This window comes from Aquarana catesbeiana, linkage group LG03, assembly GCF_042186555.1.
Source record: "Aquarana catesbeiana isolate 2022-GZ linkage group LG03, ASM4218655v1, whole genome shotgun sequence".
In the NCBI taxonomy this organism is placed as follows: Eukaryota; Metazoa; Chordata; class Amphibia; order Anura; family Ranidae; genus Aquarana; species Aquarana catesbeiana.
In genome coordinates, this window is record NC_133326.1 from 710,334,550 (window position 1) to 710,349,518 (window position 14,969).

The 14,969-nt window shown below is 47.3% G+C and overlaps 1 protein-coding gene across 3 annotated transcripts in view; it reads right to left on the reverse strand.

The window, feature by feature from the left end:
- Positions 1-357: 357 nt before the first annotated feature.
- Positions 358-14,969, reverse strand: part of ACTL6B (actin like 6B) — a 28,175-nt gene continuing 13,563 nt past the window's right edge. For all 3 annotated transcript variants that reach the window (XM_073623132.1, XM_073623133.1, XM_073623134.1), the window contains 8 exons: positions 14,565-14,671; positions 13,513-13,602; positions 12,310-12,371; positions 11,840-11,954; positions 10,382-10,462; positions 9,638-9,733; positions 3,684-3,770; positions 358-848 (listed from right to left, as the gene is read on the reverse strand). In XM_073623132.1, coding sequence (XP_073479233.1) covers positions 768-848; positions 3,684-3,770; positions 9,638-9,733; positions 10,382-10,462; positions 11,840-11,954; positions 12,310-12,371; positions 13,513-13,602; positions 14,565-14,671 — 719 coding nt within the window. In that variant the 3' untranslated portion in view covers positions 358-767. The remainder of the gene's footprint in view (positions 849-3,683; positions 3,771-9,637; positions 9,734-10,381; positions 10,463-11,839; positions 11,955-12,309; positions 12,372-13,512; positions 13,603-14,564; positions 14,672-14,969) is intronic.

A 14,969-nucleotide genomic window follows, 5' to 3' on the forward strand; every position in this document is an offset into this window, starting at 1 on the left:
CATCAACGTCATTTTGTTATTTATTAACTCCTCCCACTGCTTGCATCAGGACTGAGAGGGGTAGTGATACAGGCAGGGCCGAGTAGTAATAAGGCAGTACAGCCAGCCCTCCTGTACTGGGCCCGGGCCCCAACAGTTTAAAGGGGGGGGGGGGTGGATTGAGAACCTGCCAAGCAGGTGTGCTGGCTGTACTGCCTTATGGTTGACAATTGTGACTCTGCATTGCATAGAGAAGCACAGAGATACAGTGGTGACATCACTGGGTATAAAAAAAAAAGTATGTAAAGCAAATGCAAAGATTTTATCTAAAAAAAAATGTGATAGTGGAGAATGAGGCAGAGGGCCCGGGACCGGCACTGATGAGTCACATGAATCTTTATTTGGCATGTTTTGGGTTTTCATTACATCCCCCACCCTTCCACCCCCAATGAAAGGTCCTATCATGGCCCTGTTTTACCTGGCTCAAATCTGCTGAGTTTTGACACGGTAGTTAAAATATCAAATGTCTGCACATGTTCCTGGCAGTCAGAACGGAAACAGCGAGCCTTCCCCAGGATTTGGGGCAGTATTCGGTAAAATGATAATGGTGCTTGGTGGAGTTCCCCTTTAACACACAGCATTTCTTAATCACGTGCTGCAATATGATAAGGGAATCTGACGCTGGGGGGGGGGCAGTCACGTGGTATAATGGGTGTGTATGGACTTCCTGCAGGTGGTGACGTTGCACGGCGAAAGGCGTTAAAGCGCAGCGTTGGTGAATTGGCGGCTCAGGGACACTTCCGCTCCACGCACTGCTTGCCTCCCTCCTCGTATTCCTGCTTGGAGATCCACATCTGCTGGAAGGTGCCCTGCGGAGAGATACACAATGCTCTGAAGTAGGGAGCCAGCCCAGCAATAAACTGACAACAGACAATGTCAAAAATACTTTTAAGATATTTATAGGTAGATGTAGACCATTACATAAGTTTGATTACATATTCTCATATCTAGCCAGCAGGTGGCACTCTTGGCTCCTTTTTGCATGCTTCTGGGCTCTCTTTTGCTCCAGAGTTGTTTATGGTACCCAATTGTTCCAATACCTCTAGAATATGCACCTGTACATCCAGGGGCCTGGTCCTTCCTGTCCTCATGTGCCCTGAAAGATGGTCTTTTAGCTATGGCTGGTGGTGCCTATAAGCATGCATGCAATGTGTTGAGGTGTATGAGAATTGGCCCTCATGTGTTGCTGAGCATCCATGACCCTGGGTGTGTCCACAGGACTAAAAGGGAATTTAAACTCTCTCCCTTACGGTGATCAAGGCAATGATTTATTGCCAGCAACCTTTTTTGTAAGATCGCTAACTTCTATCTGGCTTGTTACTGACCTGTATCATCTAACTCTGCCTGCCCTAATTGCCCACTCTGCTCATTCCTGTTTTATTGCATGATTCCTGCCTTGATCTTTGTCTGCACTCTGACTATTCTTGCCAGCAGCCTGCCTCAACCTCTGCCTGGACTCTGAAAACCCCTTCCTGCTGCCTGCCTCGACCTCTGCCTGGACTTTGAATAGTCCTTCCTGCTGCCTGCCTCGACCTCTGCCTGGACTTTGAATACTCCTTCCTGCTGCCTGCCTCGACCTCTGCCTGGGCACTAACTACTTGCCTTGACCTCAGTCTGGACATTGACTACTCTTGCTTGTCATCTGACCCTACCTCTGCCTCGATCCTGGCTACTCTTGTCTGCAGCCTGCCTTGACCTCTGTCTGGACTCTGGCTTCCCTTGCCGTTCACCTTCCTTAACCTCTAACTAGACACGAACTACACTTGCGTGCCACCTGCCTCAGCCTCTGCCTAGACACTGACTACTCTTGCTTGCCACCTGATTTTACCTCTGCCTGGACTCTGGCTTCTCTTGCCTTTCACCTTCCTTAACCTCTGCCTGGATAACTCTTACCTGTAACAAGCTGTGTCTGGACACTGATCACTCTTCCTGCCAACTGTCTCAAGCTCTGACTGGACACTGACCACTCTTGCCTGCCTCAACCTCTGCCCAGACACGGACTACTCTTGCTTGCCTCAGCCTGTGTCTGGACACTGACTACTCTTGCCTGCGTCAACCTCTGTCTGGACACTGACTACTCTTGCCTGCCTCAACCTCTGCCCAGACACGGACTACTCTTGCCTGCCTCAACCACTGCCCAGACACGGACTACTCTTGCCTGCCTCAACCACTGCCCATACACAGACTACTCTTGCCTGCCTCAACCTCTGTCTGGACACGGACTACTCTTGCCTGCCTCAACCTCTGCCCAGACACGGACTACTCTTGCCTGCCTCAACCTCTGCCCAGACACGGACTACTCTTGCCTGCCTCAACCTCTGCCCAGACACGGACTACTCTTGCCTGCCTCAACCTCTGCCCAGACACGGACTACTCTTGCCTGCCTCAACCTCTGCCCAGACACGGACTACTCTTGCCTGCCTCAACCTCTGCCCAGACACGGACTACTCTTGCCTGCCTCACCCTGTATCTGGACACTGACTACTCTTGCATGCCTCACCCAGTGTCTGGACATTGACTACTTGTCAGAGAGCTCACCTTGCTGGTCGCGGTGCTGGCCGCCCTGGGGCACGCTGGTGCCCGCATTCTTGTGCATGCTGCTGTGCGCGCTCCTGCAGGCGCTGGTCTGTGTACTGGTGTGCTGGCGCGTGCGTGTGTGCGCGCGCGCCTGTGAGCGTCGGCGTGCACGTGTGCACGCTGTTTGGCGCCAACCGGCCTATTTAGGTTTGCCATGCACTCTGCTCGGTGCTGCCTGATCAACAGCTCCCTGTGCCATAGTTACTGTTGCCTGTCTTGTGTTCCTGTGTACCTGGTCTCCCTATGACCCGGATTGCCTTTGGACTCTCCTGCTTGCTGCCTGTACCTGACCTCGGCCTGTTTGACTCTGCTTCTGCCTGCTCCTACTGTACCTTTGCTGCCAGCCTGTTGCCGAACCCTGCTTGTGCCCTGACCTGCCTGCCTTGCTTCTGCTCAGCATCTGTTGGCCTGTGTTCCTGACTACTGACCTGCTGCTTGAAGATCATCTCTCATCCAGTACTTGGATCCCTTCAGCAGGCTCTCATACCACTCTGTACTCCCTTGACTCCTGTCTGCTCTACCAGGGGCCATGAGTCGGATACGTAAGACTTATCAGTCTGGTAAGTGGAAGTCTGACACTACTCTTGCCTTCCACCTGCCTTGACCTCAACTTTGACTATTTATACTTTGGTTTACCCATCTCTGCAAGGGATCCCCTTAGTGGGGCAATTCTGAGTGTTGCAACCTGGTGATATAATACATCAAAGCAGCCCGGGGGCCACTAGGGTTACCGGCTAATCACTCCTTGCAGGACACTCTGGTGAAGACCAAGGTGTCACTTATACTATACACTTCAGGTGAGCCTGCATCACCGGCCAGGGTGTCATTACACCAAAAGCTCAATAATAATAATTTAGCAATGACTCAGACACACAGGGAAAAAAGATCTTACAATTTTTTAAACTGAAAGCTGAACTCTAGGCAGATGTAAGAGGCAAGAGAAACTAATTCAGCTATATAGTAATTAATATATCATAACTGTCTAAGATTAAAAAAATAATGTCAGCCTTCTGATCAGGAATGCCCCCACCATGATCATCAAAGGGTTAAGGATAGACTTTGCATACCAGAGAGGCGAGTATGGAGCCTCCGATCCAAGAGCTGAAGCGGCGTTCGATGGAGCTGTTGCTGGCGATGAGCTTGAGGCGCATGCTCTGCGGAAGAGGAGAAAGACCTTGTGAAAAGCTCACAGTGTGCGGTGAAATCAGAGCCATTTCAAGTCATTTCAGTCCAAGAGAGAAGCCGGTACATCTGTGCAAGACTGGAATCCCAGAGCTTTATTCATCCATAAATACATTGTAACAATATTGCTACATTGTATTTCCTTGTAGTACTGATGACCGATCAAAGGCTTGTTCCTTCATCCACACACATGTTATTTTTAAATAGTTTCAATAGTCTTTTTTCTTCTCTTTTTCTTTTTTAGTTTTTATTTATTTATTTATTTTTTTTTTTTTGCTTTATCTAAACTTATGGATCTGTTCAATATTTTTTTTTGCAGCATCATTACAAAATAAAGACATTTTTTTTTTAAATGTATTTTATTTGTAAATAATTTATATAAATCTCAGAATAATATTTGCATTTTAAATCTACAAAAACACAAGAATGTGTATATATATGTATATAAAAAAAACGGGGGTCACATTGAATTTTTTTAGGCTATTTTATCTCCAGGTCAAACGTTTTTTATTCATAAGAATCAGGTAGTTTGGGAAATAAAGCATTATGGCCACTGATGATTATAGCAACTAAGTATTTAGCAATAATGCAGTATTTTCTGGTAATGTGAGAATTGCTCTGTAGAGGGTGTACAAGTTGGGGGCTCAGCTTGGTAATTATTATTGGGATCTATTTCCTTCCACATAAATCAGTATATGAATGAAGCTGCACACCGCTGTTCTGGAAACCTGAATTCATCTTTATTGCTTCAGCCAATCAGAGAACACTCCACACCAGCACCTTACTGACGCGTTTCCACCCCTAAATGCAGGAACTTTACGGGGGCAAAATATATCAGGAATAGGTGCTAGTGTGGCGTGTTCTCTGATGTGTTGGAACAATAAAGTTGATTTTAACTATAATGTATTTTATTGGGAAGTGGAAGGAAAATGATAAATGGTTTTCAAAATCTTTTAAAAATAAATATGTGAAAAGTGTGGAGTGTATTTGTATTCAGTCCCCCTTTACTCTGATACCCCCTAACTACAGTCTAGTGGAACCAATTGCCTTCAGAATTCACCTAATTAGTAAATAGAGTCCGTGTGTAATTTAATCTCAGTATAAATACAGCTGTTCTGTGAAGTCCTCAGAGGTTTGTTAGAGAACCTTAGTGAACAAACAGCATCATGAAGGACAAGGAACACACCAGACAGGTCAGGGATAAAATTGTGGAAAAGTTTAAAGCAGGGTTAGGTTATAATAAAATATCCCAAGCTTTGAAGATCTCACGGAGCTCTGTTCAATCCATCATCCGAAAATGGAAAGAGTATGGCACAACTGCAAACCTACCAAGACATGGCCGTCCACCTAAACTGGCAAGGAGAGCATTCATCAGAGAAGCAGCCAAAGAGGCCCATGGTAACTCTGGAGGAGCTGCAGAGATCCACAGCTCAGGTGGGAGAATCTGTCCACAGGACAACTATTAGTCGTGTTCTCCACAAATCTGGTCTTTATGGAAGAGTGACAAGAAGAAAGTCACTGAAAGAAAATCATAAGAAGTCCTATTTGCAGTTTGTGAGAAGCCATGTGGGGGACACAGCAAACATGTGGAAGAAGGTGCTCTGGTCGGATGAGACCAAAATTGAACTTTTTGGCCTGAAAGTAAAACGCTATGCGTGGCAGAAAATTAACACTGCACATCATCCTGAACACACCATTCCCACTGTGAAACATGGTGGTGGCAGCATCATGTTGTGGGGATGCTTTTCTTCAGCAGGGACAGGGAAGCTGGTCAGAGTTGATGGGAAGATGGATGGAGCCAAATACAGGGCAATCTTAGAGGAAAACCTGTTAGACTGCAAAAGACTTGAGACTGGGGTGAAGGTTCACCTTCCAGCAGGACAACGACCCTAAACATACAGCCAGAGCTACAATGGAATGGTTTAGATCAAAGCATATTCATGTGTTAGAATGGCCTAGTCAAAGTCCAGACCTAAATCCAATTGAGAATCTGTGGCAAGACTTGAAAATTGCTGTTCACAGACGCTGTCCATCCAATCTGACAGAGCTTGAGATATTTTGCAAAGAAGAATGGGCAAAAATATCACTTTCTAGATGTACAAAGCTGGTAGAGACATCCCCAAAAAGACTTGCAGCTGTAATTGCAGTGAAAGGTGGTTCTACAAAGTATTGACTCCGGGGGGCGCTATACAAATGTACACCACACTTTTCACATATTTATTTGTAAAAAAAATGTTGAAAACCATATATCATTTTCCTTCCACTTCCCAATTATGAGCCACTTTGTGTTGGTCTATCACATAAAATCCCAATAAAATACATTTACGTTTTTGGTTGTAACATGACAAATTGTGGAAAATTTCAAGGGGTATGAATACTTTTTAAAGGCACTGTATAGGCCATTATCTGCCCTCCTCACTACACCACAACTATGGACAATCAGAAAATAATGGCATTTAAACCACCCCTATCATGAGATCCCATTGCTGACCTCCTTCTGAAAAACAATAATTGTCTGTCATACAGTCATGATGACCCTAAAGCTTCAATACTTTGGGTCACTGGCCCGAAACAAGTGCACCTGTTGGGAAAGTTAGAGCAAAGTCAGAACTCCTGACTCAAAGGATCAAAGCAAATGCCTCATCATGACAGCCAGGCAGATAGTGTTTTCAGAAGGAAAGCCCAGCACTGGTAGACTCCACATTTCTCTCATGGCACCTTTCCTTTAAGGAGTGATAGCTGGTGAGATAATCCTGGTCAACTGACTGTATATTAGATTTGGTCTTGAAAGTCACTGGAAAGTGATTCCATTTTTCTACACCAGTTGGATGCTCCTGTTCTGGGGTCTGCAGTCCTGCTGCCTGGTCTGGTCTTTATCGAGAACACTCCTGTTTTGGGGTCTGCAGTCTTACTGTCTGGTCCGGGTTCAGTCCACTGTTCACCCAATACACTTCTCAGCTGGGGTCCACAATCCTGTTTTTTGGTCCAGTCCGCTGTTCATCTAATACACTCCTGTGCTGGGGCCTGCAGTCCTGCTGCCTGCTCTGGTCCAGTGTTCAACCAGTATGCTTCTGTGCTGGGGTCCTCTGTCCGCAGTCCTGCTTCCTGTTTGGTGTTCATCCCATAGGAGTCTGTGCTGGGGTCCACAGTTCTGCTGCCTGGTCTGGTTTGGTGTTCATCCAGTATGCTTCTGTGCTGGGGTCCACAGTTCATCCAGTATACGCCTCTGCTGGGGTCCACAGTTCTGCTGCTTGGTCTGGTGCAGTGTTCATCCAGTACACACCTGTTCTTGGGTCCTCAGCTCTGCTGCCTGGTCTGGTCCGGTGTTCATCCACTAAACTCCTGTGCTGGGATATGCAGTCCTGCTGCCAGGTCTGGTCCAGTGTTCATCCAGTATGCTTCTGTGCTGGGGTCTGCAGTCCTGCTGCCTTGTCTGGTGTGGTGTTCATTCAGGACACTCCTCTGCTGGGGTCTGCAGTCCTGCTGCCTGGTTTAGTCTGCCGTTTCTTCCAGTACATCCTGTGCTGGGGTCCACAGCCCTGCCACCTGGTCTGATCCAATCCATCCAATATGTTCCTCTGCTAAGCCCTGCAGTCCTGTTGCCTGTTCCAAACCGGTGTAAGTATAATACACTCCTATACTGGGGTCTGCAGTCCTGCTGCCTAGTCCGGTGTTCATCCAGCATGCTCCTGTGCTGGGGCCCGCAGTCATACTGCCTTGACTGGTCCAGTATTCATCCAATGCACTCCTATGCTGAAGTCCTGCCACCTGTCCATTTTGGTTTTCATCCAGTACGCAGTGCTGGGGTCTGCAGTCCTGCTGCTTGGTCCAGTGTTCACCAAGTATGGTCCTGTGCTGGGGTATGCAGTCCTGCTGCCTGGTCCAGTGTGCACCCAGTACGCTCCTGTGGTGGGGTCTGCAGTCCTGCTGCCTGGTCCAATGTTCATCCAGTACGCTCCTGTGCTGGGGTCTGCAGTCCTGCTGCCTGATCCAGTGTTCATCCAGTAAGCACCTGTGCTGGGGTCTGCAGTCCTGATGCCTGGTCCAGTGTTCATCCAGTACGCTTCTGTTCTGGGGTCTGCAGTCCTGATGCCTGGTCCAGTGTTCATCCAGTACGCTTCTGTGCTTGGGTCTGCAGTCCTGCTGCCTGGTCCAGTGTTCATCCAGTACACTCCTGTGCTGGGGTCTGCAGCCCTGCTGCCTGGTCCAGTCTTCATCCGGTATGCTCCTGTGCTGGGGTCTGCAGTCCTGCTGCCTGGTCCAGTGTTCATCCAGTATGCTCCTGTGCTGGGGTCTGCAGTTCTGCTGCCTGGTCTGGTGTTCATCCAGTATGCTCCTGTGCTGGGGTCTGCAGTCCTGCTGCCTGGTCCGGTGTTCATCCAGTATGTACCTATGCTGGGGCCTGCAGTCCTGCTGCCTGATCCGGTGTTCATAAAGTACGCTTGTCTGCTGGGGTCTGCAATCCTGCTGCACGGTCTGGTGTTCATCCAGTACGCTCCTGTGCTAGGGTCTGCAGTCCTGCTTCAGTCCATTTCGGTGTTCATCCAGTACGCTCCTGTGCTGGAGTCTGCAGTCCTGCTGCCTGGTCCGGTGTTCATCCAGTATGCTCCTGTGCTGGGGTCTGCAGTCCTGCTGCCTGGTCCGGTGTTCATCCAGTATGCTCCTGTGCTAGGGTCTGCAGTCCTGCCACAGTCCATTTCGGTGTTCATCCAGTACGCTCCTGTGCTAGGGTCTGCAGTCCTGCTCCAGTCCATTTCAGTGTTCATCCAGTATGCTCCTGTGCTGGGGTCTGCAGTCCTGCTGCCTGGTCCGGTGTTCATCCAGTATGCTCCTGTGCTGGGGTCTGCAATCCTGCTGCCTGGTCCGGTGTTTATCAAGTACACTTGTCTGCTGGGGTCTGCAGTCCTGCTGCCTGGTCCGGTGTTAATCCAGTATGCTTCTGTGCTAGGGTCTGCAGTCCTGCTCCAGTCCATTTCGGTGTTCATCCAGTATGCTCCTGTGCTGGGGTCTGCAGTCCTGCTGCCTGGTCCGGTGTTCATTAAGTATGCTTGTCTGCTGAGGTCTGCAGTTCTGCTGCCTGGTCCGGTGTTCATCCAGTACACTCCTGTGCTGGGGTCTGAAGTCCTGCTGCCTGGTCCGGTGTTCATCCAATACGGTCCTGTGTTGGGGTCTGCAGTCCTGCTCCAGTCCATTTCGGAGTTCATCCAATACGCTCCTGTGCGGGGGTCTGCAGTCCTACTGCCTGGTCCGGTGTTCACCCAGTATGGTCCTGTGCTGGGGTCTGCAGTCCTGGCCTGGTTTGGTGTTCATCCAGTATGGTCCTGTGCTGGGGTCTGCAGTCCTGCTGCCTGGTCTGGTGTTCACCCAGTATAGTCCTGTGCTGAGGTCTGCAGTCCTGCTGCCTGGTCTGGTGTTCATCCAGTATGGTCCTGTGCTGGGTTCTGCAGTCCTGCTCCAGTCCACTGTTTCTTCCTGTATGCTCCTGTGCTGGGTTCTTCAGTCCTCCTCCAGTCCACTGTTTCCTCCTGTATGCTCCTGTTCCGTGGTCTAGCATGTGTGCTCCATAGTCTTGAGTCCCTCTTCGCAGCACAATTCTTGTCATCCTCGCTGCCACCAGAACGCCCAACTCATCTGCTTCTGCAACTGTGGAGTAGTCTCCACACATTAGAGCAGGGGTTGTGACCTTGAGACCCTTAATAATTATTATATGGACCTAGGGGTTGTGACCTGGAGACCCTTAATAATTATTATAACCCATATAACTTTCATGTCTGTCTATCATCATCAAATAATGTTTGAAGATGTTGGAAAATAATAATAGCGGTCCCTGGCCTCTTACCGGTGGCGTTTTCTGTGACAGTTCACGGTTCAGCCTGTCGTTGAAGCCTTGGAGGAGCGTGTTACCTCCGGTGACGATGACACTGCCATACAGACCCTGCCGAGACACAGAGATTCACATTACATAGGAACACATTGATCATGTGTCAGGGGTTTTATCAATAACTGTGTCCTCATTGGGGAGATTTAACTTCACTTCCTGTCCCGGTGCCAACAGGAAATTTAAGTTTTATTTTGTACAGTGTATAAAAGTTGTTGGTTTATGGCAGTGAGTTTATAGTATTGAATAGATTTGGGAACTGGATAACCAGTGCTATAGTTCCTAAAGGAGAATAAGATTGTGAGACAAATGATGAATATAAATATCCCCACTCTACTCCAACTCTTCACCTTTCTGATGAAACCCCAGGCTGGGGTGAAATGCGTCAGTCAAAGGAGAATGGGTCTGGTGGAGGGCAATGTGCTTGGACTTGTGGTTGTGAACTCATCCATGTTACAATAAAGTTGTTTTTTTTTTTAAGGAAATGCCAGGAGCCTGGCAAGTGGTGACCCCTGCATTGTGGAGCTGTGGAAGACCTTGTATCTCATTCCTCTGCCACGTCAGAGAGAACAGTCCTGGGGTGGGGGAGCAGAGGACCCAGATAAGGGGTTTCCAACATTTCCTATAAACCTGCCACAAGAGGGCACCCCATGCATCCAGGCAGATACCACATTACTAAGGTCAGGCCCCCTTATATGAACTCACTGGTCTTATGTCGATGTCACACATCCCGATACTGCTGGTCACTACGTGTCCCACCCCCAACATGGTGTTACCAGAGAGACCCTGAAAAGAGAAAAAAAGTTACAAAGCGCCCCCTACAGGATATCACTTCTATTTCATGCATTTCCAGCTGTGGTGTGCTGGATTTTGGACCTGTCTTCTTAGGTGCGTTATATGTGCGGAGGTTTAGTTTAATATCATCAATTATCAGTGTATACATCTAACAGAACAGAAAAGCCAATACTCCCATTACTGGGAGGGGTATTAGTGCTCCCATTATTAGTAATCCCATTACTGGAAGGGATATTAGTAATCCCATTACTGGAAGAGATATTAGTAGTCCCATTGCTATGAGGGGTATTAGTATTCCCATAACTGGGAGGAACATTTGAAGTACTATTACTGGGAAGGGTATTAGTACTCCCATTGCTGAGAGGGGTATTAGTACTCCCATTGCTGAGAGGGGTATTAGTACTCCCATTGCTTGGAAGGGTATGAGTGCTCCCTTTGCTGGGAGTGGTATTAGTAGTCCCATTGCTGGAGGGGTATTAGTAGTCCCATTATTGGGAGGGGTATTAGCTCTCCCATTGTTGGGAGCGGTATTAGTAGTCCCATTATTGGGAGGGGTATTAGTAGTCCCATTATTGGGAGGGGTATTAATACTCTCTTTGCTGGAAAGGGTATTTGTACTCCAATTACTGGGAGAGGTATTAGTACTCCCATTGCAGAGAGGGGTATTAGTATTCCCATCGCTGGGAGGAGTGTTAGTAGTCCCATTGCTAAGAGGGGTATTAGTATTCCCATTACTGAGAGGAGTATCTCAAGTCCCATTACTGGGAAGAGTATTAATGTTCCCATTGCTGGGAGGGGAATTAGTACTCCCATTGCTGGGAGGGGAATTAGTGTTCCCATTATTAGTAGTCCCAATACTGGGTGGGGTATTAGTAGTCCCAGAATACCCCTCCCTTTGATCGGAGGGGTATTCGTACTCTAATTACTGGGAGAGGTATTAGTACTCCCATTGCTGGAAGGGGTATTAGTACTTCTATTGCTTGGAGGGGTATTAATACTCCCTTTGCTGGGAGGAGTATTAGTTTTCTCCTTTTGCTAAGAGGGGTATTAGTAGTCCTATTGCTGGGTGGGGTATTAGTATTCTCATTACTGGGAGGAATATTTGAAGTCCCATTACTGGGAAGAGTATTAGTGTTCCCATTGCTGGGAGGGATATTAGTACTCCCATTGCTGGGAAGGGTATTAGTGCTCCCATTATTAGTAGTCTTATTACTGGGTGGAGTATTACTAGTCCCATTACTGGGAGGGGTAGTAGTAGTCCCATTACTGGGAGAAGTATTAGGATTCCTGTTACTGGCAAGATGATGGCCTTCCATCCAGGAGTGGTGGGTGTGTTTTTGTTGGTACGGGTAGACTGGTACACATCACCTTCACATTGGATGGGTCGAAGAGCCCCTCGGGGATACGCAGTCTCTCAGCACCATAGTCTGTGTTGTAGCCATTGGGCATCTCATAATGGACGGTGGGCATCTGAGCGGCCACCCTGCACAGAGAGGAAGAAATCAGTCCATGCTCTATAGCATTAAACCACACATTTATATCTTTTTTTATTATTATTGTTACATATTAATACACACAGCACATGTTCATCAGCCAATGGGATTCAATATCTAATTATACCTATATTTTTTTTTTTTCTTTTTAAAAAATGGATTGCCATTATAATTATTAATATACAGGATTTATATAGCGCCAACAGTTTGCACAGCACTTTACAAAATAAAGGGTTCCAGTACAGTTACAATATGATTCAATACAATAGGGTGAGGAGGGCCCAGACCATACAAGCTTACAATCTATGCTATCTGTCATGGAGGCAGTTTAATGTTGACACTTACTGTTCATCATATGGAGAGTCTGACACTTGCAGGACGGAGGCCTGGAAATCCTGGATGACTTCCTGGTGGAGATTGAAGGACAGTTGTATGTGATATATTAATTCATAGACCAAAAACTGGAGTCATGTCTGAGATACGGTACATCTACAATACTTTTGTTTTCACAGAAACTTTCACAGGCCATGAAATTACAAAATATAAACACCCCACTTTGCTGAAACGGGGCAGAGACATGATCACTTAAATGCCGCCCCTTCTTTACTATCCCACCACTCTAGATTGAGTAAAAGAAGCCCTAAGGAAACTAAAAGCCAACTTTTTGGAGCTTACACAGAGCTAAGAGCTCTTACCCTAACCCCATGTGATGGCATTGAGCCAATTCAACACCAGGATTGTCACCTGGGAACATTTCATTAACCCATAGCGTTACCCTGCTTGGGAAGAGCACAGAGTCACGTTAAGCTAACCAAACCGAAGAGGTATTCCTACATCTTAGCCTAATGTCAAAACCTAACCCTCACCCAAAGCTTAACCCCTTAGACATGACCTTGAGCCCTAAACCTAACCCTTAGGTTCCCTTTACACCTATGTTTCCCATGGTTGTATGTGACACCCTGTGCAGTGCCTTGTGGTTGCACCCAAACACACAATACATTGGGTGCCAAAGGACCGTGCAATAGAAAAATGCTGCCCAGTCCATTTCTTGTTTTTTGCCATGTGTTGGCAGCACCTTCAAAACCAATGTGCCACCTAACATAATGGAGGTGTATAAAACCTCATATTAGGATGAGTGAGGATATGTATTACAGTGGACCACACATACGTGAAGGAGGTTCTTAAATTTTGATCCTAACGTACGGCCCTCTGGCATCTTTTAGTGGTACTTGCATTTTTCCAACATGTCCTATGGCAGGGATCTTCAAACTATGGCCCGCCAGTTTTTGCAAAACTACACGTCCCATGAGGTATTGTAAAACTCTGACATTCACAGACATGACTATGCATGATGGGAATTGTAGTTCCTGAACAACTGGAGGGCCGCAGTTTGGAGACCCCTGTCCTAGGGCGTTGGTAAGGGGTGCACTTTGCCTTCTTTTCCATTGGTGTTGGAGGACTTTGCCCTCACACTTTGTGCACCCATATCTTGGGTCCACCATGCATCTCAATTACACACTAACAAAGCTGGTGGTAACAAGCACTCACATTGCTCATGTAGTTCTGCCAGGATTTGGTGACGGCGGGCAGTTTGTCCTTCTTCCTCCAGTTTGGGGGTGACCCTTCCCGTACCGGCTCCTGGAGGAGACATAAAACCAGACGGAGAAATGCCACTTATCGGGACCTCAAAACAGAGAGGATTATAGGCAAGGTTTCGTTTTGTCAATGTTTCTTTTTTTTTTAAATATGTAAGAATCCAGCTTGATGAAAAAAACGAATCTAATCAACACGTGTTCATTAAAAAAAAAAAAAATCAGGGTGTAGCATGACTACAAAATGGTTTCACTTTTCTGCTCCTTCCTTACCATAATACAAGTCTATAAGTTGGCCGACCCACTAAAAAAAATGCCCTCCCTGTGCAGATGAAGTCTTATTTATGCAGCTGTTAAAATAGAGGGCTGAGTGATGCTTAGCCAAGTACAGAGCCCTCTAGTGGTCAATCTACACATCTCTATATTTATTACTTTATGTCCTCCTTTATCTTCCTTTGTTACATACTCAGGGCCGGTGCTACCACTAGGCAAACTAGGCAGCCGCCTAGGGTGCATTGTTGCCTAAGGGCGCCTGGCCGTGGGTTTCCCTCTGCATCTGCATGCACTGTCTCAGGCAGCTGCTCGGTCCGACCGGTAAGTGTAATTAGAGGTGCAGAGCAACACCGGAGCCAGCGCTAGAGGAAGCAGAGCTGATGCTTCCTGTATAGCACCGCCTCCTCTCACATGGGCAGGGCAAAGGGGATGGAGTCGGGGTAGAGCCAATGGGGAGGCAGCAAAATGAGGTTTCGCCTAGGGTGTCAAAAATCCTTGCACCAGCCCTGTACATACTCCATTTATACCTTTGTGTGCGTTCAACAAGCCCTGTGCATTTTTTGAATTATTGCACTCAAAACGTTGTTGGAAAAAATACGAAACCAGCCAATATTGCGCATAGAAATAGGAGTGAACATTCCTGCATTTTTTGCCTGTGACAGATGGCCGAAGGCAGGAAACCAAATACACCGATACCCCAATGGATACATTTTTAGTTTAATTGGAAATATTCACCTTGGATGCGATCATGTACGGCGGGATAATCTCCACCCCCATCTCCTGGAATAATTCGCGGCATTGCATGGTAATAAAATCACCAGCCAGGGGTGACTTGACGATACCTGTAAGACAGCCATAAAGTCACCGGAGATCCAACTGACCCTCATACTTTGCCATGGGGGATATTCTTCTACTTTTTATTGTTGTAGTATCGTTACTTCTCCATTATAGTGGGATATGTAAGAGAGGCGAAATCATTGGATGACAATGAACATGTTGTAATTGCCATTTGCAGCATTCAGACCCCCCTCCATAGAGTTTAGGGGATGCAACCCCCCCATAGAGTTCCCGGGGATGCAACCCCTCCATAGAGATCAGGGGATGCAACCCCCCCATAGAGTCCAGAAGATGTAACCGCTT